The sequence below is a fragment of the Ahaetulla prasina genome, chromosome 8 (assembly GCF_028640845.1).
Source record: "Ahaetulla prasina isolate Xishuangbanna chromosome 8, ASM2864084v1, whole genome shotgun sequence".
In the NCBI taxonomy this organism is placed as follows: Eukaryota; Metazoa; Chordata; class Lepidosauria; order Squamata; family Colubridae; genus Ahaetulla; species Ahaetulla prasina.
Window position 1 is genome coordinate 77,804,521 of NC_080546.1, and position 27,893 is coordinate 77,832,413.

At 39.7% G+C, this 27,893-nt stretch overlaps 1 protein-coding gene across 3 annotated transcripts; it reads left to right on the forward strand.

Moving 5' to 3' along the window:
* Positions 1-1,782: 1,782 nt before the first annotated feature.
* Positions 1,783-27,854, forward strand: LONRF1 (LON peptidase N-terminal domain and ring finger 1). Of its 3 annotated transcripts, XM_058193752.1 has the most exons (12): positions 1,788-2,377; positions 5,839-5,957; positions 14,235-14,357; positions 14,918-15,070; positions 15,583-15,736; positions 15,873-15,969; positions 16,978-17,092; positions 18,609-18,730; positions 19,240-19,398; positions 19,484-19,646; positions 25,694-25,846; positions 26,300-27,854. In XM_058193752.1, the coding sequence occupies exons 1-12, from the start codon at positions 1,993-1,995 to the stop codon at positions 26,456-26,458; spliced, it is 1,902 nt and encodes a 633-aa protein (XP_058049735.1). In that variant the 5' UTR covers positions 1,788-1,992; the 3' UTR covers positions 26,459-27,854. The 3 variants fall into 3 exon arrangements, with proteins under 3 accessions (XP_058049737.1, XP_058049736.1, XP_058049735.1); XM_058193754.1 differs by lacking the exon at positions 19,240-19,398 and having other exon boundaries at positions 1,783-2,377; XM_058193753.1 differs by lacking the exon at positions 25,694-25,846 and having other exon boundaries at positions 1,784-2,377.
* The last annotated feature ends 39 nt before the right edge of the window (positions 27,855-27,893 follow it).

Consider the following 27,893-nt stretch of genomic DNA (forward strand, 5'->3'; position numbering starts at 1 on the left):
CTATTGCTTTGAATGGCAATGTCAGGACAGCAGTTATTCTGGAACAAGATGCAGAACCAATTCTTCTAGGATCAAACTCAAATGACTGAAGCCATCTCTCTCCTTGGAAAATTGGGCCAACTAAAAGTAAGACATTTGTTTCAACCCAGCTTAGACTCCCACCCACCCCCAGTATGCAGTACCATTGATCCACGTGAACGGAAAGCATGCAAATTATAGGTTACCTGTTCCCATTGCAGCTGAGCTCATAAAAATACAAAAATCACTCATTACTCTACTGTTTAAAAAAGTTGAACAGTTCTCCAGGATGCCCCAGACACGAATATTTTGCTATGCGTTATGGAAGAGATATCAGTACAGAGAGTCCTCGATTTACAACAATTCAACTTAATATTGCGTAGCTTCTTCTCCAGAAACACTACACTACTAACTAGAGCATACAAAACATTTGCTAGACCAATTCTCGAATACAGCTCGCCTGCCTGGAATCCACACCTCATTTCGAACATTAATACAATTGCGCGTGTCCAGAAATATTTCACAAGAAGAGTTCTCCACTCCTCTGATCACAACAAAATACGTTATGCCACCAGACTTGAAATCCTGGGTTTAGAATATTTAGAAGATGCAGTAATGAGAAAAAATATTGTAATTTGCTATGCTGAAGCAAGGAGTCTATGCCCGAGTTGGCGGTTGATTAGGATAAGCAGGCTACAAGAACATCACAAAGTTAAGGGCTTATTATTGCCTTTCTCCTTTGAAAGGAGATATAAATCCTTCCATTCCCCACTATCCTGTCAGAGTTGAAGAAGCTTCTTGGATGAGAAGTGAAACGTCTTCAAAAGAAAAAACAAGAAAGTCCAGTTGCCTCCTGAAAAAAGCACCTTTGGGACAACCATGACCTGGATGACGGGGAATCATCCTTACTGAATTACCTGATTAGGTAATTACTAATCACCTAACTAGGTGGCTCACTGGCTAAGACACTAAGCTTGTCGATCAGAAAGGTCGGCAGTTTGAATCCCTAGTACAGGCCTCCTGCCTTAGCAGGGGGTTGGACTAGATGACCTCCAAGGTCCTTTCCAACTCTGTTACTGTTACTGGATCTCTACAAACTTCCCCTTTGAAAGTTTTCAGAAAACTAACCGGACTTTAATGCACCTGCCACTTTTTCTAGTACAGCTCCCATCAGAGAGCTTTCCCCTGCAAGGTAAAATAAACAAAAAAAAATTAAGCTCCCAAAATTCATGGCGGAGCTAAAAAGATGGACACGCAAACCATCCCGCGGAAGAAACAGGAAAAAACAACAACCCTGCAGTTTCACCGCAGAAAAGAAATAGCGCGTTCAAACAACCCCCCCCAGAAACCAAGCCCCGGCCCCGCCCCCGCTCCTAGCCCCGCCTCCTCCTCCTCCCCAACCGCCGAAGTCCCGAGAAAGCCAACGCACGTGGCCCGCCTTTTATAATTGCCCCGCCCCCTCGCCTCCTTTCCTCCGGTCGCGCGCCCTGGCGAGCCAATCGAAAAGCAAGCCTGCGTGGAAACTCAGATGAGGCGCCGTTGATTGGTTTTGTTGTTGTTTTTTAAACGCGAAGGTGGACGGTTTTTGTCTCGCGCTGGTTTAGGAAAAGGCGGGGCAGGGAGGCGTACCCAATTATGCGGAGAGCAGAGAGAGACGGCGGCTTCCTTTTTTTTAAAAAAAAAGGGGGGGGAAGGGGGAAGACAGAGAAAGGGGCGGGAAAGAGAAGGATGAGGGCATGCGCGCGCTTAACGGCTAATAACGAACGAACGCGCAGCCTGCCAGAAGCGCAAGCGCAGAGAGAAAGAGAGGGAGGGAGAGACCCGCCCCCAGCTCGACGGCCCTGCCATTCCCGGGCCAGAGAGCTCGGCGAGCGGGAGCTTCTGTGGTAGCGTCCTGTACTTCCCTCCCCTCAACGCCTCTCTTTCCCTCCCCTCAGTCTTTGTCCCGGCGGAAAGAAACCCAGGAAGGAAGCCATGGCATCGTCGCCGGTAGCAGTGTGCGCCGAGACGGCCGGGACACCTCACGACCCGGCTGGCGGCGAGCGGGAGCGACTCGGCCAAATCCCGGCGGAGCTCTTCCGTTGCTGGGGTTGCTTCAGCTTCTTGGGCGAGCCGGTGACGGCGCCGTGCGGGCACACCTACTGCCGCCGCTGCCTCCGCGAGAGGCTTCACGCCCGTTGCCGTCACTGCGGGGAGACGCTGGGGGGCACCACGGTCGCCGTGGTCCTGGCTCACTTGGCGGAGAAGTGGTTCCCGGAGGAATGCGCCAGGGCTCGGACGTGGCGACGGCTGGCCGAATTGCTCCGGCAGGGGCGGCCCCGCGAGGCTCGGGAAGCCGCCGACCAGGCGCTCCGAAAGGGTAAGGGCACAGGAGAGGCCCCGCCGTCAACTTCCTTCTTATTAACGTCCCCCACACACACCCGTTGCAAGTCAGATCGTGTGGCTGTGAAGTGTGTGTGTGTGTGTGGTTTCTCCGATCCCGGGTTTGGTGGATCGTGAAAGACCCCGAGGAGGAGGAAGGTTACATGGCGTTGAGAAAGCATTCGGGATCCCGGGGTGGATTTAGAGCTTTTGCAAAGCCTCGGATGTGACACACACAAACACACACACCGGGATGTTGCAGATCCCCGGCTGGTCGGGAAGCTGCTCGGAAGTTCAAAGATTGGTTCATCGGATTATGTTGTGTAATAATGACATGCCTTCTTTTTCCACTAGCTAGTTTTTTTTCCCGTGAAAGTATCTTATCTACAAGTAAACCCAATTTCAATCCGTTCCAGGAGGCCAGCGCAGGTAGTCCTCGACTTACAACGGTTCATTGGAGGGACCATTCAAAGTTACAAGAAGGGTCTTGTGACCATTTTTCACACTTACGACTTGCTAACAGCGTCTCCCTGGTCGCGGGATTTATATTCAGATACCTGACGACCGGTTCATATTTACGCCGGTTGCAGTGTCCCCCGGCTTGTGTGATTGTCTTTCTTGACCTTTTGACAAGCAAAGTCAATGGGGAAAGGCAGATTCACTTAGCAGCCGGGTTACTAATTTACAACTGCAGTGACTCGCGTAACAAATACGGCAAGGAAAGTTGTAAAAATACTCATTTAACAAGTTTCTCACTTAGCAACAGAAAGTCTGGGCGAATCGTAGTCCTAAATTGAGGACTATCTATTTTTGCTGGCTGCTGTAAGAAATAGCAATTTTAGACAGGGAACATAAACACACTGGATTTTTTTCTTAATGTATATGCAAAGATAAAAAGGCTAATTATAAAGTAATTTACAGTGAGATGTGAAAGGGTAGTTGTCCTAAAACGGCTTTCTGTGTTCGCAATATCACAGCAAAGCTATTTGTTTTATACTTGGCTGTATACAATTCTGCAGAAGATACAGAAGTTGGCATGCTATTTCCTTACAGGGACAGATGGGCTGCAAAGTTAACTTAGATACATTCTTCAGGGTGTGCATTGTTAACATAGCAACTAGGAGACAGGTTACTGTGTGCTTTAATTGTCTAGAGACAACCATCATATTTCAAAAGCCATCTTCAGAATTTATGCACCGTAAAATGAGGAAATCTTTAGATGGACAGTTTAATATGTTTTAGGAAATGCCTTGAAAATATTTTCATATACCTGTTTGGAGGATTATGAATCACTCGTGACCTAGTAATTTTAGGCAAAGGAAGATTATATGGAGCCTCCCTCAAGCATTTAGATAATTCACCTGCTGGTGCTGATTACATAAGGAAATGTGGGTGTGGAAAGGGAAATATTGTATAATATTGGTGATATCATAGATAGGCAGCTAGGGCTTTCATCAACTTATTGCTGAGCAAAGATTTGAATACACTGAGGTCAAGAGATTAGTGTAATTCAGTTAGCAACTTAGTGCATTCTTAAATAGTAAGTACTTAGAGTGCAATGTGAAAAATATTAAGGGTACTTAATTATATTTATATTTCTTTATGACTTTATAACCACCTTGACATTAAATTTGATTGTTTTCCTGATAGTTTCTCATACTACAGACTAAGTGGATACATGTGTAAAACACTTATTCTTTATGAACATTGTTCAGTTTTTATTTTGTACTTAAGATTCTGTGAGCTTCATATTGCAATTTTCTAAAATTAAAACATGCAGGAAAAGAAACAGCTTAATCAGGTTAGCATAGTTTCGACTTGAAATTTGAAACCAGATTTCTTCATATTGCAGAGGGATCTTTTACACTTGATCATTTTGTCAAAGAACTCAATTAATATATATATATGAATTCCAAAGCATTAAAAACACTCAATTCAGGGCATTTATATGTCCTAAAAAGGATAATTCTGAGTGTCTGAGGTATAGTTATTAGATAATGAGATGTAGAAATAACTGCAGTAAAAGTCCTCAGTCTGACATAAATGGAGCGGAGTAACAGTAAACTAATGCAAAAGCATACTATAAGTTATTTTTGTAAAAGTTTAATACAATAGAATATAATAATTTTAAAATGCACCTTGTTTACTTAATGTAGCATTAGACTTTATCAACAGAAGTTGTAAACACCAGGTCTTAAGAGGTCAGTTATAAAGAACTTCAGCTCTATTGTAAATGTTTTTTTTTATTGTGCATTAACACAATAAGATTCCAAGTGTGAGTAATAAAGCCTTATGACAGTTTTAAAAATTGCTCCAAGTTATTAACCAAAGCTGTGTCACTAAGACAGCAATTATATAATTTTGGTGTGCTGCTTTTGTATTGCTTTCTTCGCATAGAATCATTGAGTTCAGATTTTGATGTGACCGTATCAGAAAAATGTTTGAATATTGATGTAATTTCATTTTCCCCTCATTACTGACACATTAGAAAAGAAAGACAAAAATATTTAATCTAGTAATGTAATTGATTATGCCTAGGTTCAATTTGGAGAAATGAACAAAATAGGTTTTTTTAAAAAAATGTTTGTAAATATATTTAAGTTGCTAATTTTTTTTTTAAAAGAACTCTTGTGCTTCTTAAAATTAGCACTTCAGGGTTCTTTTAAAATTATGTGCTTTTGTTTCTTTACAATTTCACAACTTCCCATGACATTGGAGATACAATTATAGCATGGTTCTTTCCTAACTTAATCCCTGCCATAAGCAAATAGCCTTTAAAATGAAGATTAGTCAACTTTTAATCAAAAGTTGCATTGATTTTGGCTGTTCTTTTTTCATATTTGTAACTGTTTTATGGAACTATCAGTTATAAAATGTACTGCTAAAAAAAGACAGGAAACATTGAATTGTGCCCTCTTTGCTTTTTAATACATAAATATATTTACATATGATCTTATGTAAATTACGATATACCTTCTTCAGTCAAGGAGGCATTTTTCTGCATGATTATTTTACCATCTGAATATCTGTTCTCTTTACTTTTTTCTTATTTTTCCTCACAGGTGTAAGGCTCCTTTTCAGATCAATCAAATGTTGATCCAGTGGGTGTGATAGGGATTGTCACCCAAGCCTGACACCATGGCCTGAGAGAGAGTGATTGGCCTAAAGCAGTGGTGGGATTCACATAATTTAATAACCAGTTCTCTGCCCTAATGATTTCTTCCAACAACCAGTTCACCAAACTGCTCAGAAAGTTAACAACTGGTTCTCCTGAAGTGGTGCGAACTGGCTGAATCCCACCACTGGCCTAAAGTCACTCACCTGGCTTTCAAGCCTAAGGCAGGACTAGAACTCACTGTCTGAATCACTAGCTCTCTATGTTTATATTACATATGCTGTTTAAAGTTTTACAATTGGGTTCAGTAAACTGTGTTCTAACTAGGTGTGTATTTCTTTTAGATCCCGGTGATTTAATGTTAAGAATTTACAGAGCTGAATCTTACGCTAGTCTTAAAGAATTTAAATCTGCACTAGATGAACTGAATGCTGTTACGGCTAAAATACCAAATTGGCCTGAGGTAAGTTTAAACCCAAAATGAAGTTTCTTACTTAGCATAAGTTTCTGTATTTTTCCATAATTAATGTAAGAGGCCAACATAAGAAATAATAAATTATGCCCAAAAGTAGTTCTGGTTTTGTTTTGTTTGGGATTTTTTAAATTGTTTTTTAAAATAAGTGTAATGTATATTTCTTGGAAAATATATTTCATTGCTGCTATCCTGTAGAATGTGGAAAAGATTTCCCATTATGGATTTCAAACTTTTTCAGGCTGCACGGATCTGCAGGTTAAAGGGAAAAAAGAATCCCAGAGCCCCTGATCAAAGTTCTAGTGATTAAAAAAAGGCTGTATTTAAATCAACTTTTTAAAACCTGTAGTCTCTCACGGAATTACCTCAGCCTCTTCATCAAGGGCTTCAGGATTTTTGATTGTTTAATATACAGGTCCCTGCAGCCTGAAACAGTTTGAAACTCATACTCTTGGCAACATTTTCTGGTCCTACAGAATTGTGGCAATGAGACAAATCTTTTACAGGGTAGATAATCAAATAATATAGTCAGATAATCAAATAAACCAAATCAGCAATATGAAATGACACTGGAGCAGAGCGAAGGCTCCCCTGTAAGGAAAAAGCCTTTGACTATATCCAACCCATGGATTAGAAAATCCTACTCTTGTTCTGGAAGCAATTGTAAGGATGTTTGACCCAAACTTGAAGTATCTGAAATCGGACTTAATGGCTCTTCATCCTTAATTCTACAAAAGAAATGACCAGGGTCTGGACATATTACAGGTAATCCTTGATTTATCACAATCGGAACCAGAATTTTGGTTGCTAAGCAAGGTGGTTAAGTGAGTCGTACCCAATTTTATGACTTTTTTGCCACAGTTGTTAAGTAAATCACTGCAGTTAAGTGAATTACATCATTGTTTGCATTGACTTTACTTGTTAGAAGCCAGCTGGCAATCACCATGACCCTGGGATGCTGCAACCATGGTAAACCATGCCAGTTGCCAAGCACTCAACTTTTGATCATGTGACCAGGGGGATGCTGTGGTAGTCATTAAGTGTGAGGACTGGTCTTAAGTCATTTTTTTCAATAGCATTATAACTTTGAACAGTTGCTAAAAGAATGGTTATAAGTCAAGAACTACCTACATATAATGTCAAGTCAAGAGAAGATTCTGGAAGATTCTGAAGTAAAGGATGTTTAAATGTGTAAACTACAAGTATTGTATTCTGTAGCATAGTTTGTATTATTAAGAATATAAAGATTTGCAAAGGTGAAAAATGCTGGTAATTTGTGACTAATGTCTCCTTAACCTCCCTGATAGTTACTAAAGCAATGAAAGAAGCGTTATAACTTGTATAGTATATAGGAAGATTCAAAACATCATGCTTTGACAGGAAACTTGCAAACATTCTGTTCCTCTCTTTGGATTATAGGCTATATATTCTCAATTCATGGCAGAAACAGGAATTTTAGTTCATGTGTTAGAGACATCTGCCTGAAATACCGTACAAAGGGCAGTTATATGTGGTCATGAACTGTTATATCTAATGTGAATTTTAAATTATGTATCCAAAATTTATATATATCACTATATGAATATCATTTTCTCCTCCGCCTAGACTTTCAGACCGCCGCTCACCACTGCAGGGAGACGGAACCAATGCGTTGGTTCCGTCCCAGGCGCCTGATGGACCCCGAGAGGTTCCTGACGGAGCTTGGGCCGTTTCCTGATGATCTTGCCCACGGCACGACTGAAGAACTAGTTGCGGCCTGGGAACAGGCTGGGGCTTTGGACCGTGTCGTGCCTTTGCGGCCTCTGACCCGGCGTAGATCTCAATTGGCTCCTTGGTTCTCTGAGGAGCTGAGAGAGATGAAACGCCGGAGAAGACGCCTAGAGAGTACCTGGAGGTCCAGCCGTTCCGAGGCTGATCGGACACTAGTTAGGTCTTTTTCGAAGGCCTACCTAGTGGCAATGAGGGTTGCGAAACGTTCCTATGTTTCCACCCTCATTGTGTCGGCAGATAACCGCCCGGCTGCCCTGTTTCGGGTGACCCGTTCCCTTTTACACCAGGGGGGACGGGATGACCCCTTGCAGGGACGTGCTGAGGAGTTTAGTGGTTATCTATACGATAAAATCGCTCAGCTTCAGGATAGTTTGGACCAAGATTGTGATGATCCGGATGGGATGACTGAGACACGTCTTGTTGATGTTGTTTGGGATTTTATTATTATTCGAATTTATGGGGATGAGTTTGATTCTGTGGCTCCCGAGGACGTGGACAGGCTACTGGGGAGGTTACATGCCACTACATGTTTACTGGACCCGTGTCCCTCCTGGCTGGTGCTGGCCACTCAGGAGGTGACACGAGGCTGGCTCCGGGGAATTATAAATGCTTCTTTGTTGGAAGGGGTTTTCCCTGCTGCCTTGAAAGAGGCTGTGGTGAGACCCTTCCTCAAGAAGCCTTCCCTGGACCCAGCTATTTTGGGTAACTACCGTCCAGTCTCCAACCTTCGCTTTGTGGTGAAGGTTGTAGAGAGTGTGGTGGCATGGCAGCTTCCCCGGTACCTGGATGAAGCCGTCTATCTAGACCCGTTCCAGTCCGGCTTCCGGTCCGGGTACAGCACGGAGACAGCTTTGGTCGCGTTGGTGGATGACCTCTGGAAGGCCAGGGATAGGGGTTGTTCCTCTGCCCTGGTCCTGCTGGATCTTTCATCGGCTTTTGATACCATCGATCATGGTATCCTGCTGCGCCAGTTGGAGAGATTGGGAGTGGGAGGCACCGTTTATCGGTGGTTCTCCTCCTATCTCTCTGACCGGACGCAGACGGTGTTGACAGGGGGGCAGAGATCGACCGCGAGGCGCCTTACTTGTGGGGTGCCTCAGGGGTCGATTCTCTTGCCTCTCCTGTTCAACATCTACATGAAGCCGTTGTGTGAGGTCATCAGTGGCTTCGGGGTGAGTTATCAGCTGTACGCTGATGACACTCAGCTGTACTTTTCCACCCCGGGCCACCCCAACGAAGCTGTTGAACTGCTGTCTCGTTGCCTGGAGGCCGACGGGTCTGAAGGGGAAGAAACAGACTCAGACCCAACCCACCCAGGCGGGAGTGGCTATGGATGCCGGCACCCCGGTACAGTCAGCTGCAACCGCAGCTGTCTGTTGGGGGCAAGTCACTGGCCCCAACAGAGGGTACGCAACTTGGGCGTTCTCCTGGATGGGCGGCTGGCGTTTGGAGGTCATTTGGCGGCCGTCTCCAGGAGAGCCTTTACCAGGTTCGCCTGGTCCGCCAGTTCGTCCCTTTCTGGACGGGATGCCTTATGCACGGTCACTCATGCTCTCGTCACTTCCGCCTGGATTATTGCAATGCTCTCTACATGGGGCTACCCTGAAGTGCACTCGGAGACTCCAGTTAGTCCAGAATGCAGCTGCGGGTGATTGAGGGAGCTCCTCGTTGCTCCCAGGTAACACCGCTCCTGCGCAGTTTGCACTGGCTACCTGTGGTCTTTCGGGTGCGCTTCAAGGTTTTGGTTACCACTTTTAAAGCGCTCCATGGCTTAGGGCCTGGGTACTTACGGGACCGCCTGCTGTTACCTTATGCCTCCCATCCGTACGCTCTCACAGAGAGGGTCTCCTCAGGGTGCCGTCCGCCAAGCAATGCCGGCTGGCGGCCCCAGGAGGGCCTTCTCTGTTGGAGCACCACGCTCTGGGCGACCTTCCCCAGTTTGCGCCCTGTTTGGGTGACCCGTTCCCTTTACACCAGGGGACGGGATGACCTGCAGGGGCGTGCCGAGGAGTTTAACGGTTATCTATACGACAAAATCGCTCAGCTTCGGGACGGATTGGATCAAAATTGGGTAGATCCAGGCGAGGGTTCTGAGGCCCGTCTTGTTGAGGTGGTTTGGGATGACTTTGATCCTGTGACTCCGAGGACATGGACAGGTTGCTGGGTAGGCTAAATGCCACCACATGTTTACTGGATCCGTGCCCCTCCTGGTTAGTACTGGCTACTTAGGAGGTGACACGAGGCTGGCTCCAGGGGATTACAAATGCTTCTTTGCGGGAGGGGGTCTTTCCCGCTGCCTTGAAAGAGGCGGTGGTGAGACCCCTCCTCAAGAAGCCTTCCCTGGACCCAGCTGTTTTAGGGAATTACTGGCCAGTCTCCAATCTTCGCTTCAGGGCGAAGGTTGTAGAGAGTGCGGTGGCATGTCAGCTATCCCAGTACCTGGATGAAGCTGTCTATCTAGACCCGTTCCAGTCCGGCTTCCGGCCCGGATACAGTGCGGAGACAGCTTTGGTCGCACTGGTGGATGATCTCTGGAGGGCCAGGGATAGGGTTACTCCTCTCCCCTGGTCCTATTAGACCTCTCAGCGGCTTTTGATACCATCGACCATGGTATCCTGCTGCGCCGGTTGGAGGGGTTGGGAGTGGGAGGCACCCTTTATCGGTGGTTCTCCTCCTACCTCTCTGATCGGACGCAGACGGTGTTGACAGGGGGCAGAGATCGACCCAAGGTGCCTCATGTGTGGGGTGCCTCAGGGTCGATTCTCTCACCCCTCCTGTTCAACATCTATATGAAGCCGCTGGGTGAGATCATCAGTGGCTTTGGGGTGAGATACCAACTGTACGCTGATGACACCCAGCTGTACTTTTCCACCCCGGGCCACCCCAGTGAAGCTGTCGAAGTGCTGTCCCGGTGTCTGGAAGCCGTACGGGTCTGGATGGGGAGGAACAGGCTCAAACTTAATCCCTCCAAGACGGAGTGGCTGTGGATGCTGGCACCTCGGTACAGTCAGCTGCAGATGCGGCTGTCTGTCGGGGGTGAATCATTGGCCCCGATGGAGAAGGTACGCAACTTGGGCGTGCTCCTGGATGGTCGGTTGTCCTTTGAAGACCATTTGGCGACCGTCTCCAGGAGAGCATTTTATCAGGTTCGCCTGATCCGCCAGTTGCGTCCCTTCCTGGAACGGGATGCCTTATGCACAGTCACTCATGCTCTCGTTACCTCTCGCCTGGACTACTGCAATGCTCTCTACATGGGGCTCCCCTTGAAGAGCACCCGGAGACTTCAGCTAGTTCAGAACGCGGCTGCGCGGGTTATTGAGGGAGCGGCTCGGAGCTCCCACATAACACCTATCCTGCGCAGACTGCACTGGCTACCTGTTGTTTTCCGGGTGCGCTTCAAGGTATTGGTTACCACCTTTAAAGCGCTCCATGGCTTAGGACCAGGCTATCTACGGGACCGCCTACTGCCGGCTTCTATCTCCCATCGTCCGGTACGCTCCCACAGAGAGGGACTCCTCAGGGTGCCGTCAGCCAAACAGTGTCGACTGGCGGCCCCCAGGGGGAGGGCCTTCTCTGTGGGAGCTCCGACCCTGTGGAACGAACTTCCCCTCGGACTTCGACAATTACCTGACCTTAGGACCTTTCGCCGCGAACTTAAAACTTATTTATTTCGTATGGCTGGACTAGCCTGATTTTTATTTTTATTGGATGGGTTTTTAAAATTTTGTTATTTTACGGGGGAGTACGTTTTTTAACATTTTTGGGCATTTGAATTAGTTTTTTAAGGGATGTTTTTAATTACTGTGTGTATTTATATTTTATCTGCCTGTTCACCGCCCTGAGTCCTTCGGGAGAAGGGCGGTATACAAATTAAAATATTATTATTATTATTATTATTATTATTATTATTATTATTATTATTAAATATCTGACCTTCGGACCTTTCGCCGGGAATTAAAAACTCATTTATTTATTCAAGCGGGATTGGACTGATTTTTTAAATTCTAAATTTTAAAGTTTTAATCCTTTGTAATTTTATATCGGGTATTTTAGGTTAGGTCAATCTGACGGTTTTAATTCGGCCATTATGGAATAGGTATTTTAAATTGATATTTTAACTTTGTATACTTGCTGTTTTTATTTTGGCTGTTCACCGCCCTGAGTCCTTCGGGAGAAGGGCGGTATACAAATTAAAATATTATTATTATTATTATTATTATTATTAAATATCTGACCTTCAGACCTTTCGCCGGGAATTAAAAACTCATTTATTTATTCAAGCGGGATTGGACTGATTTTTTAAATTCTAAATTTTAAAGTTTTAATCCTTTGTAATTTTATATCGGGTATTTTAGGTTAGGTCAATCTGACGGTTTTAATTCGGCCATTATGGAATAGGTATTTTAAATTGATATTTTAACTTTGTATACTTGCTGTTTTTATTTTGGCTGTACACCGCCCTGAGTCCTTCGGGAGAAGGGCGGTATACAAATTAAAATATTATTATTATTATTATTATTATTATTAAATATCTGACCTTCAGACCTTTCGCCGGGAATTAAAAACTCATTTATTTATTCAAGCGGGATTGGACTGATTTTTTAAATTCTAAATTTTAAAGTTTTAATCCTTTGTAATTTTATATGGGGTATTTTAGGTTAGGTCAATCTGACGGTTTTAATTCGGCCATTATGGAATAGGTATTTTAAATTGATATTTTAACTTTGTATACTTGCTGTTTTTATTTTTGGCTGTACACCGCCCTGAGTCCTTCGGGAGAAGGCGGTATACAAATTAAAATATTATTATTATTATTATTATTATTAAATATCTGACCTTCAGACCTTTCGCCGGGAATTAAAAACTCATTTATTTATTCAAGCGGGATTGGACTGATTTTTTAAATTCTAAATTTTAAAGTTTTAATCCTTTGTAATTTTATATCGGGTATTTTAGGTTAGGTCAATCTGACGGTTTTAATTCGGCCATTATGGAATAGGTATTTTAAATTGATATTTTAACTTTGTATACTTGCTGTTTTTATTTTTGGCTGTACACCGCCCTGAGTCCTTCGGGAGAAGGGCGGTATAAAAATTTAAATAAATAAATGAAGAACTAGAGTTTTATCTACCACAGAGTAAACTTGTTTTACTATTCTGTACTGAAAACAAAACATATACAGTCCAAATATACAACCTTAGACCTACAGTATATGTTCAGTTCCTGTTTTTGAAATGACTGTCAGTTGATGTACTGAAAAGTATTACTCCATGTGGTCACCATTTAATGATAAGTTTCATAAGACAAAATTCATGTCATTTGCTGGGCTTTCTTTATAAATTGTGGATGAAACCAACAGTAGCAGAAACAAAACATGTTAAAGATTACATGATTAAATGGATGCAGAATTTCAGTATAGCAATTGATATACATCAATGGAAATTTCAGTGGAAGAAAAAAAATTAAATTTATACTGAATGTTATACTTAGACAGCACTTAAGATATTTTATCACTGATATATTTCTCTGGTACTAATTGCTAAAATGGAGAGAGCATTTTCAAAAATTGTTGGAAAATAATGGCTATATTGCTTTGTTTTGTTGTAGCTGCTGGCAATGAAGTAAAGGTCAACAATTTTAAAAATTATTTTTAATAGATTGAAACAAATTTAAGAAGCTCAATTTCCCAACATAATATTTTTTAAAATACATACAGTGTCACTAAACCTGATATTCAAACAAAATATACCAAATTCACTTTTATATATAGTAAATATTATAAGGATACTGTAAATTTCTTGTTGGAACCCAGTTATTTCTGCAGAAAAATGGCTAATAGAGCCCTGGGAGTATGTACTATAATATCCAGAATAACTTTGTATTTCAAATGTAAATCTGATAATAGAATTTAATTCAAGTTGGAATTCATTTTGATATTATAACTTTATATACAGCTTGTATCACATCTGAAATGTTGGTTTCTCATAATATAAAGTCTTCAATTGCTTCGATAGAAAACATTCTAATACTTAATGCCATTTTAAAATTTATCTGCATTAATTATTGCTATTGATATTTCTGTTACTTGGATTCTTACAGTGATTTGTAATTTTTAAAACAATATAGTATAATCTGTTATTAAAAACTAATCTGTGAAATATTTAAAATTTAATACTATTCTTCTATATTCACTCTTTATTTTTCCTTCTTACCTTTTCTTAAACGCTTAATAAAATAAATCAGATGTAATTATATATTTTAAAATTGGACCAAAATATTTCCTCTATAAGTAATGCATATTATTGTTTTCCACTAGCTTCATGTCTGTATAGTTTATTTTAGTTCTAGTTTTAGCATCAGAGAATCTAGCAATGTTTTTAAAAACAAACTTAAACCTAGTTAGTAGCTTCGGAAAAAAATATGCTTAGGATTAGGTTTGTACAGCAAATTCAATCACAATAAATGTGTCTTATATTAATACATAAAATCATCTTGCAGGTATATTTCAGAAGAGCAACAATACTTAATAATGCTGGTTCAGTAGAAGACGCCTTAAAGGTCTTTCTTCATTGCCTATCCCTTGATGAAGGATTTGTTTTAGCAAAAGTAGAAGCAAAAAAGGTACTTACACATTCTTATAAAGAATTATCGTCAGACTTATTTTTGTTTAAGAAATTAGTTTGGATAAGAGGCAGATCATGACTGAAAATAATAAAGCAGATATTTTCATGCTGTTGAGATGGGGAATGGTTTTAGGAAAAAAATTTTTGTAAGAGTCCAAGAAATGTATTTAGGCTACCAAAAATCTGTATTTATGTCATCAAAACCCTCTGATAATCTAGGAATTGTATTCTCTGTATCATACAGTAGACTCCAAGAGGTACATGAGGATCATACAATACTGTTATGCAACTACTGCTTTCATTTGAATTAATGTTATAAACTAATATTTAAACAAAATGTCATCAGACAATTGTAACTATAAAACTATGTGTGGAGTAACATTACACAATGGAATAACATTAGCATAAATAATCGTTGGTTACTCTGAAACTTCTTTCAGATTGTGGGAGAATGTTGAGCTATTTAATGTCTAAATATTGAGACAATGTTGAAGAAATTATTTGTGTTACATATGAAATGTAATAATTAAATTTTATTCCTTAATGTCATTTTTATAGATATTGCGTAATTTGCTGTCTCCAGAAAACATTAGTGAGACATTGAAAGAATCTGCTTTAAATACTTCATATATTCGAAGTAAACAACTTAAACACAGCTCTGCATTTGAAATGGAAGACTCTTATGATTGTTTACAGCTCACCCCAGTGTCAGTAAGTAAATATTCTCATGCAAAACAATTATGAAGATCACTGGAACTGGTTTTATATTTGTGTTCCATGTATGTTTGTGTCTTGAGCCATGGTGGCGCAGTGGTTAGAGTGCAGTATTGCAGGCTACTTCTGCTGATCACCGGCTGCCAGAAGTTTGGCAGATCAAATCTCACCAGGCTCAAGGTTGACTCAGCCTTCCATCCTTCCAAGGTGGGTAAAATGAGGACCCAGATTGTTGGGGGCAATATGCTGTCTCTGTAAACCATTTAGAGAGGGCTGAAAAGTACTGTGAAGCGGTATATAAGTCTAAGTGCTATTGCTATTGCTATTGCAAATGTTTTAATGCTGATTAACTGAAGTTTAATATGTCAGTTAATTGAAATGGTCAGTATATATGTTCAAGAAATAAAAGAATACTGAAAACTGAATCTGCTAATAGAATATTCGTTGCTATTTCATTATCAAAAATATAGAGAATAGGTTAATTTTTGTTTCTTCATCTTTTCTTATAGGTCTTAGAAGAGCCACAAATTACACTAGACGCTGTTGGTGGAAGTTTGCAACGTGCCCAGTCTGCAAATTCTCTTGATTCAGTAGAAAAAGATGCCAAAGACGATGTATTAAAAAGAGTATTTTCTGAACCGTTGCTTTCTGGCCAAGAGAAAGGTGCTTATTTTGAAAGGAAGTTGCCTTTTCCCAAACAAAATGCTACTATTTGTAAAGATGGAAACAAGAAAATAAATATTTGGTCACATGTATTGTTTTATGAGTTATGCACTATTTCATGTTTTAATTTGTTTAGAAACTGCAAAAGGGAATGCTTCCTTTTCAATCACCTGTGGAATAGTTCCAGAAAATTTGGTTGATGTAGCAGACTTTGAATGCTCATTGTGTTTGAGGTAATACAGTCTGATTTCAACATTTATGATCTTTTTATCAGAATATATAGTAGGAAGCTTTAATATTAAATTCATGTTTAATACGCTCTCATTATTTGTTCAAAATCCCTCAATAAGACTGCAAAATAAGGTGAGGTTTTGGCTAGATTTCTTTAAAATATATGCTTCACAGTTAGCTTATTGTAGGACTGGGTGGCCTCAGAGATGATTTTTAGTGGTATTAGAAGTCCGCAGAATGACACTCATAAATAATATTAACATACTATCCGTCTATTTTTGGCTTGAAAAGAAAGAAAATTGGCTTAATACTTCTATAAATTTCTGGCTTTCTTTGCTGGAGAGCCAGTTTGGGATAGCAGTTAAGGCATCAGGCTAGATTGAAATTGGGCAATGGCAAATCACTTCTGAATTCTTAACAAGAAAACTGGAGGAACTTGTCCAGACAGTCTCCAGGAATCAGCACTGATTCAAAGACACAAATAAAGTAAAATAAAATTGCTAATTGAAATGTTCCTTGTCTTTAACTTACTAATAAATACAGCTAGTCCACGATTTTCAATAGTTCACACTGAAAAAGTGTCTTATGACCAATTTTCACACTTACAACTGTTGCAGCATCTCAATGGTCACATGATCAAAATGCAGATGCTTGGCAACTGATTCATATTTATGTTGGTTGCAATGTCCTTGGTTAATGTGAGCACCTTTTGTGATATTCTGACAAGCAAAGTCAATGAGGAATCCAGATTCACTTAACACCCTGTGACTAACTTAACAACTGCAATAATTCACTTAACTGTGGCAATTAAGATCGTGAAAACAGGGCAAAATTCACTTAACAAATGTCTTGCTTAACAGCAGGAGTTTTGGGCTCAATTGTGGTTATAAGTCGAGAATCACAGTATCTTTAGTAACAGTTTTTGTGTGTGTCCTTCAATTTATTTTTTTCTGATTCATTTGTATTTGCATCTTAATGATAATTCACTAAAATTTGCAACATTTTTTTAGGCTTTTCCTTCATCCTGTGACAACACCCTGTGGCCATACATTCTGTAAGAAATGTTTGCAACGCTGTTTGGACCATGCTCCAGAGTGTCCCCTCTGTAAAGAAAACTTAAAAGAGGTAATGCTTTTTATGAACATTTATAAGACGCATCTATCATAAAGCAAAGTTAAAATCAAAATCTGAAAAACACTGGTGGAATTGTAATAACTATTTATTCTGTGAATGGAAATGGCTTCCATTTGCAACATCTTCCTCTTAAAAAAATGTAAGAAAGACTGTAGATTAATATAAAATAGGTTTTTTTCCTGACAAGTTTTATCGAGATCTCATAGTATTTTAAGAATCTCCAAAAACAGTTTTAACATGTAAGAATGTTATCACATTTACTATTTTAAATATGTAAAAATGAGTAACTGCATACTAAAGTATCATTGATTTTTAGTTATGAACTGCTTTACATCTTTTCATAAAATTGGGGAATTACTAGCAAGAGTGAACAGAGTTTCTCAACAGGGGGACATTTCATTAAAAGAAATTATATTCTATTTCCAACTAATGCCAGTGTTGTTGCTTAATCCAGGCCTTGCTTGAGCACTGTGTATTACTATGCAGTCGCGTATGTATAGTGGAAGCAAATGCCTTGGAACATACAAGTGCAAGGAACCCAACCAGACGTCTAAGCATTAAAAGAATTTTAATTCAGCTGCAGGACTTGGATACATATCCATAAAGGAATCTAATTTGTGTCAGAAGGGGTGATAGATGGAGATGAGATGGCAGAATGCAGACTGCCAGTACCATTCTATTTCTGACACAGCATTTCACATTTGTTATGGACTATCACTGCTGCTATTCTTCCCTTACATCCAAGAGCTGCATATATATACAAACCTTGGGCACCAGAATTTGGGCAAGTGAAAGAGCAAACACTAGCAGATACTTTTGTGGATTTCTAAAAACAAGGCAAGGAAGTGTTGGACCATGAGTTTCTTGTTTGCAAATCATGTTGGTTGAAAGAACACTTATGCTTAGGAGAAATCCATTCACGCGCTCTCATTTAGCATGATATATTTCTCTGAACGTATAAAAGGGCAAGAGATGAAGTTCAGTATGGTCAGCTGTTTTCTGCTTAATTCTTTGAAATTGAATTAGAATTCTTTATTGGCCAAATGTGATTGGACACACAGAATACTCCGTGATAGTCATAGGATGCTAAATAAAAGCAATCAACATAAATCATAAGATACAACCAAGTGATAGTCATAAGATGCTAAAAGAAATAGGAAAGATAGAAAAAATAAGAAATGATATGAAAAAACCTGCAGGTTTTTTTTTAATTTGCATTTATATCCCGCCCTTCTCCGAAGACTCAGGGCAGCTTACACTGTGTTAAGCAATAGTCTTCATCCATTTGTATATTTATATACAAAATCAACTTATTTCCCCCAACAATCTGGGTCCTCATTTTACCTACCTTATAAAGGATGGAAGGCTGAGTCAACCTTGGGCCTGGTGGGACTTGAACTTGCAGTAATTGCAAGCAGCTGTGTTAATAACAGACTGTCTTAGTCTGTTGAGCCACCAGTTTTTATTTAAGAAATGATAATGGTGTAACAATTTATCTTTCATTTAGTTTTTGGCACGTAGGGAATACAGCACTACACAGTTGCTAGAAGAACTAATATTGAAGTATTTGCCTACTGAATTATCTGAGAGAAAAAGAATTAATGACGAAGAAATAGCTGAATTCTCAAGGTATGTGTGCATATGCACAGGCTTTTGTGTGCAATGAAGCTTGTCTTGGTCAGTAATCATACAGAATAATATGTAAATTTTTACTACAAAACCAAACTGAAAAATTTTAGTAATGAAAACATCCATTTATGCAGATAAGTGGAATAAGATTTTTAACATTCTTAGTTAATAATATGTTAATTGTAAGGTTTTTGTTAAGTTACTGAAAGGGTTTGTCATTATATAAGAATTAATATGCAGCAGACTGGAGAAAATAATCACTATGTATTTAATATAAGGAAAAATAGTGCTATCTATAATTTTACAAGTTGAATGATAGTCCATTCAAAGCCACAAGTTGACACAGTGTGCCTTGGACTAGTGGTCCATTCACTTTGAAGAGAATATACAAGGATATAAGATAATGTTGAGGAAAAGGATATTGGCAAGGAATGAGATATCTCAAGTTAAATCTTCCTGCATGATAGAATTCTAATTTTAATATCTTATTTTCTGCGTTCTGTTTTAAGCTTGAAAAGGAATGTTCCTATCTTTGTATGCACTTTGGCCTACCCAACTGTGCCTTGCCCCCTCCATGTTTTTGAGCCAAGATACAGGCTGATGATTCGAAGAAGTATAGAAACTGGAACAAAACAATTTGGGATGTGTGTACATGACCCCCAAAATGGGTAGGTTTATATTCACAATCACGAAACCAAAATGTATAAAATCATTTTTAAGCTGACCATTGACAACCGTATCCCTTTCTTGTAGATTTGCAGATTATGGCTGCATGTTGTACGTTAGAAATCTTGACTATCTACCAGATGGGCGATCGGTTGTCGACACAATTGGATTAAAGAGATTTCGAGTTATTCGAAGAGGGATGAAGGATGGTTATTGCACTGCAGACATTGAGGATTTAGAAGATATAAAGGTACATAAAACATCTATTTTTGCCTCTACAAGAAGACACCTTGATTATTACAGCCGTAGTTCAATGTGCAGTGTTCCCTTAATTTGATAGAAGGAAGGGAGGGATTCTTTCAGTGAACGACAGTATATAGAATTCCATTTAGATCCTATGTTAGTAAGTTATTGATTTAATTTTTTGTTTATAGAGGACAGAGGTTCTTAAATATTTTGGGCCATGGATCCCTTTGAGGATTTGTGAAAGATACAGACATCTCAGAAACATGTATTTAAATAAATAAATATAGAACATATTGCAAAGGAAACCAATTATGCTCAAATACAGTTATCAAAATATTAACAAATATTAAAAATATTAACAGAGTAATTATGTGCTTCTTGATTAATCCATTAACCAGTACCAAGATAGTATCCTTTTTTAGGATATAATAATTTTTGATAGTGAGATTTATTGAACGTTTTTGGAATTTAAAGGCCAATACATTTATTTTGTTGCCCACATATATTTTTTGAATTAAAAGCTACATTTCAGCTAAAGAAAATTGAAGAAAGAATAAACCAGCTTAGTCAAAACCATGAAAATGAACAGCGTTGACCCGGAACAGATCTTTTAGCAGGGTCTGCTAAAAGAGCCATGTTTTTACAGCAGGGTTGGAACCATGTGGAGCCCAGGGGGAACACTGTTCAGTAGTGTAGGTGCAGCTGTGGAGAAAACATGTCTCCTAGATGTCACTGCCTGATATCAATTATTTTGGTTTTTTATACTTTAGTATAAAAGTCACCCGCTGATACGAGTGGCTATGGAGATCAAATAAAGCTGCAGTACGCCAACCTCTACTTAGTCTTTTAGTATAGGCAATGAGAGCAGAAAGGTAGATATGTAGCTAAACAGGCAAAAGAGACCAATCATACCAGAAAACCCATCACTAGCCAGGACAGCTCACAAAACTGAGATGTGACATGAACAAACATGGGAACTTCCCAACTAACATATTAGCTACCTTTTGGCCAAGTAGCTTATGAGTGATGTTTAAGAGTAGGCTAGTACAGCAGTCGCCACACTTTTTGGCATGGGGAGGGGAAGGTTTCGGTTTTGCTTGCTCGCTCATCCCACGCTCACCTCCAGCTGTATGGCCCGGTTCCTAATGGTACTGGTTTGTGGCCCAGGATTGGGGACCTCTGATCTAGTGCACCTTGCAATAGTCCAAGCAGGAGGTGACTCAGCCATGAATAACTTGTGTAAAAGGCCTTACAATCCAGGGTTCTTTTCATTTAAAAATAATAATAAAGAGAATTAGCATGCTGCAAACTAAAGCAGCAGCCTGAGATGCTCTTATTTTTCAAAATGCTGCTTCATTTTTGTTGGGACCAAGTAGATTATTTGGATGTTCCTTAAGAAATCATGGAAATAGATTCTACAGGGAATTCTAAGATCCTTCTTGGCTACAACAACTAGATCTTTTCCCAATTTGAAACTGTACAGGTAGTCCTCAACTCATGACTACAATTGAGCCCAATATTTCTGCTGCTAAGCTAAGTATGTTGTTAAGTGAGTTTTGCCCCATTTTACAACCTATCTTGCAACAGTTGTTAAAGAGAATCACTAGTTGTTAAGTGAATCTGACTACCCATTGACTTGCTTATCAGGTCACAAAAGGTGATCACATGACTCTGGGACCCTGCAACTGTCATAAATATACGCCAGTTGCCAAGCATCTTAATTTTGATCAGGTGACCATGTGCTGCAATAGTTGTCAGTGAAAAATGGTCATAAGACACTTTTTTAAGTGCTATTGTATCTTTGGTCATTAAATGTAAGTCAAGGACTGTGTTATTGTTAATTTTAGTAACACAACTTAATGTAGACCAGTGGTAGTCAACCTGGTCCCTACCGCCCACTAGTGGGCGTTCCAGCTTTTATGGTGGACGGTAGGGTTTTGTCCAATACTGAAGCACTTTCCATTTTTTTAATTTAATTGACTTTTTTAAAAAAATTCATAGCATTATTTAAAAACATTCTCATTAGGTTTTCATAAAATTCCCCGTGACAATTTAAATTTCTGAAAATATACTATTTGTATCGCCCACGCATAAGTTTAGTTCATGTTATGTAAGTGAAACTAAATGGCAGTATAGTGTGACTGCAAACAAAAGAGCCTCGTCCCAGAATAACTTGTGCATCTCCCCCCATACCACCCAGCTGTAACAGACAAGCAGAGCTGGTAGCTGGTGCCCCCCCCAAACCCAATCCACGATGCGCAAGGGGCATGCGCAGATGACGATACACAGCGCATTACTGTGGAACCGGTGGGTGGTTAGAAAATTTTACGACTAACAGTTACAAAAGTGGGCGGTAGGTATAAAAAGGTTGACTACCCCTGATGTAGACTATAGAACAGGGGTGAAATCTTAACTTTTTTTGCTACCGGTTCTGTGGGCGTGGCTTGGTGGAGCATGGCTTGGTGGGGGGGTTCATGTGACTGGGTGGGCGTGGCTATGTGATTGGGGGATCAAAAGACAGAAACTCAATGTCCTGCTGGAGCAGGGTTGGACTAGATGACCTTCAGGTCCCTTCCAGCCCTGGATTATTCTCTGAAGCTGCATCTAGTGCCAGGTTTGTACTCCTTCCTTCCTCTCTTCCTTCCTTCCTTCCTTGCCTCCTTTCTTTCTCTTTCTCTCTCTCTCAAAAACAAACCCCCCCCCCCCACACCTTGTTTTTCCTTCCAGCAGGGTTGCTGGACAAGCCAAAAAAACGGGGTGGAGGGGGGTGGGAAGTCCGTTTCCTCTTCCAGCAGGTTTGCTGGACAAGCCAAAAAACGGGGTGGGGGAGAGTCCGTTTTTCCTCCCAGCAAGCTTCAGGGAAGCCTGCTGGGAGAAAAAAGGACTCCCCCCCCCCCGGTTTTTTGGCTAGCACACAGCTGAGCTGCGCGATCATCAAAGGCTTTTTTTTTTTAACTTTTAAAGCATTTTTTCTTCAGCCGAAAAAATGCTTTAAAAACAAAAACAAAAAAACCCTCTGATGATCACGTGGCTGAGCTGGGCATGGGGGGGGGGGCAGGGATTATTGCTACCGGTTCTCCGAACCACCCGCCGCCATCGCTACCGGATTGCGCGATCCAGTCCGATCCGGGAGCATTTCACCCCTGCTATGGAAACACATAGAGAGACACAATCCTTGAGTTATGATGGCAATTGGAACTGAAATTTCTATCACTAAGAAATGTCATAAATAGTAATATCACATGACAACACTTTGTACGACCACAATTCCAACAATCCTGGTTGCCATCATTGAACAAGGACCACTTGGGGTTTTAAAAAAGGACGTCACATGATTGTGACTGCTTCTTCATAGACTGTTTGTGGGAAGCCAACAGAGAACATTGGAAATCAGTCACGTGAACCCAGTTCACTGCAATTTTGTGAGTCGGGTGCCAAGTGCTATGACCATGGTTGCAGGGATGCTGGGAGAGCCAGAATTTTGAGGACAAATCAAAAGGATCATTTGCTCAGCACCATCATAGCTAAATGAATGGTTAGGACTTAACATTTTCCAGTGACATGGTGCTTCAAAATTCAATAACTATTTAATTTGGAGTGGGGGGGAGTCTGAGGTTAGCATTTCTCTGTATTTAAAGGATAAAACTTTATGCTGATGAGACAAAGTTTCAACCTGAATACCACTTTTTTTCACTTTAGAAATCTCTACCAGACTATTGTGTAGAGCAGGGGTAGTCAATCTTTTTATACCTACCACCCACTTTCATATCTCTGTTAGTAGTAAAATTTTCTAACCGCCCACCGGTTCCACAGTAATGATGATTTATAACGTGTATCATCATCTGCACATGCCTCTCGCGCATTGTGGATTGGGTTTGCGGGGGGCGCCAGCTACCAGCTCTGCTTATCTGTTAAAGCTGGGTGTGTGGGGAGAGATGCATGAGCTATTCTGGGACGAGGCTCTTTTGTTTGCAGTTGCACTATAGCACCATTTAGTTTCACTTACATAACATCAACTAAACTTATGTGCTGGCGATACAAATAGTATATTTTCAGAAATTTAAATTGTCACGGGGAATTTTATGAAAACCTAATGAAAATGTTTTTAAATAATGCTATGAAATTTTTTTTAAAAGTCAATTAAATTAAAAAAAAAGGAAAGTGTTTCAGTATCCGACAAAACCCCTACCGTCCACCATGAAAGCTGGAACGTCCACTAGTGGGCAGTAGGGACCAGGTTGACTACCACTGGTGTAGAAAATAATCAGGCTTTGTTTTTTGAATATGCTTCAAAAACAAATTTGTTCAAGGTTCAACTTAATTTTTGGACACTATACCTCATTTGTTACTATGGAGTCAAGTAACTAGTTCAATTTGAAGAACAATCTTCTAGCTCAGTGGTTCTCAACCTTTATAGTGCTGCGACCCCTTTAATACAATTCCCCACGATGTGGCGACCCCAACCGTAAAATTATTTTTGTTTTGAATTTATCGCGCCTGAAGCCGTATTGGCTAGCAATCTGAACTGCTTGCGATTGCCTTGAGGACGGAGGCATTAAAGCGGAGACTCCTCCCCTATTAAGTTTATCGCACCTGAAGCCAGATTAGGCTAGCAATTGAGAGTGATTGCAGCTGGCTTGAGAGGGAGATATCAGAGCAAAGATTTCTCTCTTTTTTAATTCATCGCGCCTGAAGCCGAATTCGGCTAGCGATTTGAAGAGCCTGCAGCTGGCTTGTGGAGTCAACCATTGGAGCGCGATTCTTCGACTCGCAAGTATACTTCCCATATTTCCAATGGTCTTAGGCGACCCCTGGCAAATCATCATTCGACCCCCAACGGGGTCCCGACCCACAGGTTGAGAACCGCTGTTCTAGCTGAACTAGCTGTTTGTAGTAACAATAACTGGTCCAGGTTGGTCTTACATTATTAGCTGTTACTATTATTGTTACATAAAATAGACATTCTGACTGATATATATGTATATAAAAAGAGAGTCATTATGATATGTTCCTCCACCCAAATCTTTCTGTTCCTACTTTTAATGGGAGAGTTAGATTCCTCTCTATTCCAGGGGTCTCCAACCTTGGTCCCTTTAAGACTTGTGGACTTCAACTCCCAGAGTTCCTCAGCCAGCTTTGCTTAAAGGGACCAAGGTTGGAGACCCCTGCTCTATTCTATACAATTTACCTCAGGAATCCAACTGAGAGTTATTTTGCTGGTTCTTTTTTCCAGTCATCACAGACCCATCACTACTCTTAGAAAATAAAAATAATGGCCAGTTGTACTGGCTGATACTTTTCCATGAAATTTATTTACCTGCATGTAAAAAAAGTCAGATGTATGCAGAAATGGTAGATGGTGTTTTAAAAATTATATGGAGATATTGGCAAACAATTTTGGGATTTTTTTCTGGTAAAGTGCATTTTATCACAGGCTGTATCTTCATGAATCAATTTATAAGGGAAGCTGCCATACTTTCAAAATTTCTAAAGTATGTTTGCCCTAAAAGTGTTTAGAAACCCTGTTGTACATATTATTCACTGCAGAGCTCCTTTGTTGAGGAAACATCCCTTTTTATGGCATTTTTAGACCTTCCCATTTATTTCCTTGTACGTTGCAGATTTTCATAATATAATCCTAGTGCAGAGGAAACACTGAATTTCAGCTGCTCCACTGAATTTAGAAGTTATCAAACTGACACCTGTATAAGGAATTAGCTATGGCCCAGTAATGGCTAATGGTTGCTAAGTGAATTCAGGAAAGGCATTCAGAAACCAGTTGAGAAAGGAATAGTTGAAAAATACTGCTTAAGCCAGTAGCTCATTCTCAGTTCTCAAAGCTTTGAATGATTGACACACCAACTTGCTTTGTGATCCTACTTGCTGGTATTTTGAAGTGAGCTGCCTTGTAGTTCATTTCCTCCCTCCCTTTCCATTTGTAAAGATTGAATGCTCTTTATTTTTTATATACCATGTTAGCTGTGTAATTTGTATACAGTTTCATGGCTAAATTTTAATGTGGTGATTACACTATACTTTCTTGATGTGCAGGTTAAAGATGAAGGTGAGATGAGAAAACTCCAAGAGCTCCATAATATTGTTTACAACCAGGCTTGTAGCTGGTTTCAAAGCTTAAGAAATAAATTTCATAGCCAAATACTTCAGTACTTTGGTCCAATGCCAGAGAAGGAAGAAATCTTGCAGGTACTTAGCGACTATAGTATCAGACAATTGAGCTTCACATTTTTTTCTAGTAAAGAGAGTAATACAGTAACTAAATTAACAGATTTAAGGAAGGTGAGACAAAAAGAGGAAGTGCAAAAACCAGAGAGCCTGCATAACTGAAAAAGCAGGGGCGGGGTGGGGGGGAAATCCAGTCTGGATTAATTCTGATTTTTTCAAAAAGTTAGATCTGGAATTTTGCTGACTATATTTAACTTAGCATTTTAAACACACTTGTATTTTTAAGTGTGCTAAGTATAAGTAGTTTACTTCTGCATTTTATGAAAAATGATAGTCAAGAGGACTGTATTTTTAAGTTTAGGAAATATTTTCATTTTAAACACAATTACATAACCACATCATTGTATTATTTTTGTCCTAAATGTCCTAAGTTTTAATATTGTTTTATTTCCTTTTAATTTGGTTTCTTTTTAGGAAACAGCTGATGGACCTGCATGGTGTTGGTGGCTTCTAGCTGTTCTTCCTGTGGATCCTAAATATCAGCTTTCAGTGCTTTCTATGAGGTCTTTGAGAGAACGTTTGATAAAAATTCAAGCTATATTGACCTATTTTTCCAGAGACCAGTCCAAATAATTAATTACCTGGACCTTAATATAACAGTATGGCTGTAACTTCAGCTGATTTTTTTTCTTCCAGAATTTGCACTTTTAATCCTGATTTGAGAACTATTAGGAAAATTTTTCCTATATCAATAGTTGTTAAATTAGAAGGATGCCATTAATATTGCACGTACATAATTAATCTAGCAGCAAAATATTTATTTGCACTATATACAAATGGAATGTATCATATTATTGTCAAAAATTTCCACTGACTACTATGGTGGAAAGTGCAAGATTTAAAATTTGTCAGTTCAAGTTTACAGTATTAAAGATGAATTCAAAATCTTGCAAATCAGAAGTTGCCTCAGCTACAGCAGCACCTTGTTGCTATTTGCACAATTATTTAAATATATTGTCTAGTTGTAAAGCAAAGTTCTACAAATTGTTTAAAGTATTTAATTGTAAATTTGGCACAATTTTCTTGTGAAATTATTACATGAATTTGGAACCATGTTAAAGAACAGTTGAAAAATACTTCCAAGAAGCTGTTGCCACTGTGACTGGGTTACATATATTGTGTGACTAAAATTAGACGTAGGTGACTACTAGTGTATGTTATTTGGAATTAATTAAAAGGTTAAAGGATCTATTCAGTATATAACAAAATAAAAAAAGCAGACATAGCAACACTATTGGGCCTTGATGATGAAACTTTTAACAGGCTTCATGGACTCCCATTAATTGAGAGGAAAAAATAGAGATCACCTGTTGACCTCGCTTCTGTAAGAAATGATTTATCTACATCTGTTTCATGTCTGATGAAGCCTCCATAGTTGGAACATATGAGAGGCAAATCAAGGGAGCTGTCTTAACCCCCTTTTTAATATTTTCTAATGCTAGAAAGAACTAAGGTTGGTGGTACCAGGACGACATTTTCAGAGTCAGATTTCTTCCTCCATTTGGATCTTTTTCTCCAACTTTGGATGGAAAAATCTAGTGTGTCCAATACTTTCTGGAATATGTCTTCTCTTAAAACCCTAAGTTCGCAGTAACAAAGATCATTTTTAAATTTACACACACATCAAATCTACGTACAATGTCTGCATTTGGAAAAATAATCATAATTTTTAAATTGTTGCTGTGTCACTGTACTCTTAAATGTAAGATGTTCATGTTTGGGAACTATTGAAGTATGCTTTTTTAAGAAATAATTTCTGGAACAAAGAAGTTTGAAAACGAAGATTCCCATGCCTTATTCATATTAAATTGTACTGCAACACACAAGATGGCAGTCTGCTTGCCAATAGGTTCATTTTGTAGTTTCTCAAACGTCTGTCTTGATTGTGATTCATTTTATAAAGTTATTGTTAAAAATCTTGCTTTTGCTAATATTTAATTTTCAATAAACCTAAAATTTATATTTTTAACTGTGATCAGAATTCTTAATATTTTGGGGATTTTCAATT

What these genes read in the sequence shown, in the direction of transcription:
- LONRF1 (XM_058193752.1), top strand. Translation starts at nt 1,993, where the DNA reads ATGGCATCGTCGCCGGTAGCAGTGTGCGCCGAGACGGCCGGGACACCT. An exon ending in CGACCAGGCGCTCCGAAAGG is followed by an intron (nt 2,378 to 5,838) that starts GTAAGGGCACAG and finishes TATTTCTTTTAG; the next exon opens with ATCCCGGTGATTTAATGTTA. An exon ending in TACAGCTCACCCCAGTGTCA is followed by an intron (nt 15,071 to 15,582) that starts GTAAGTAAATAT and finishes CTTTTCTTATAG; the next exon opens with GTCTTAGAAGAGCCACAAAT.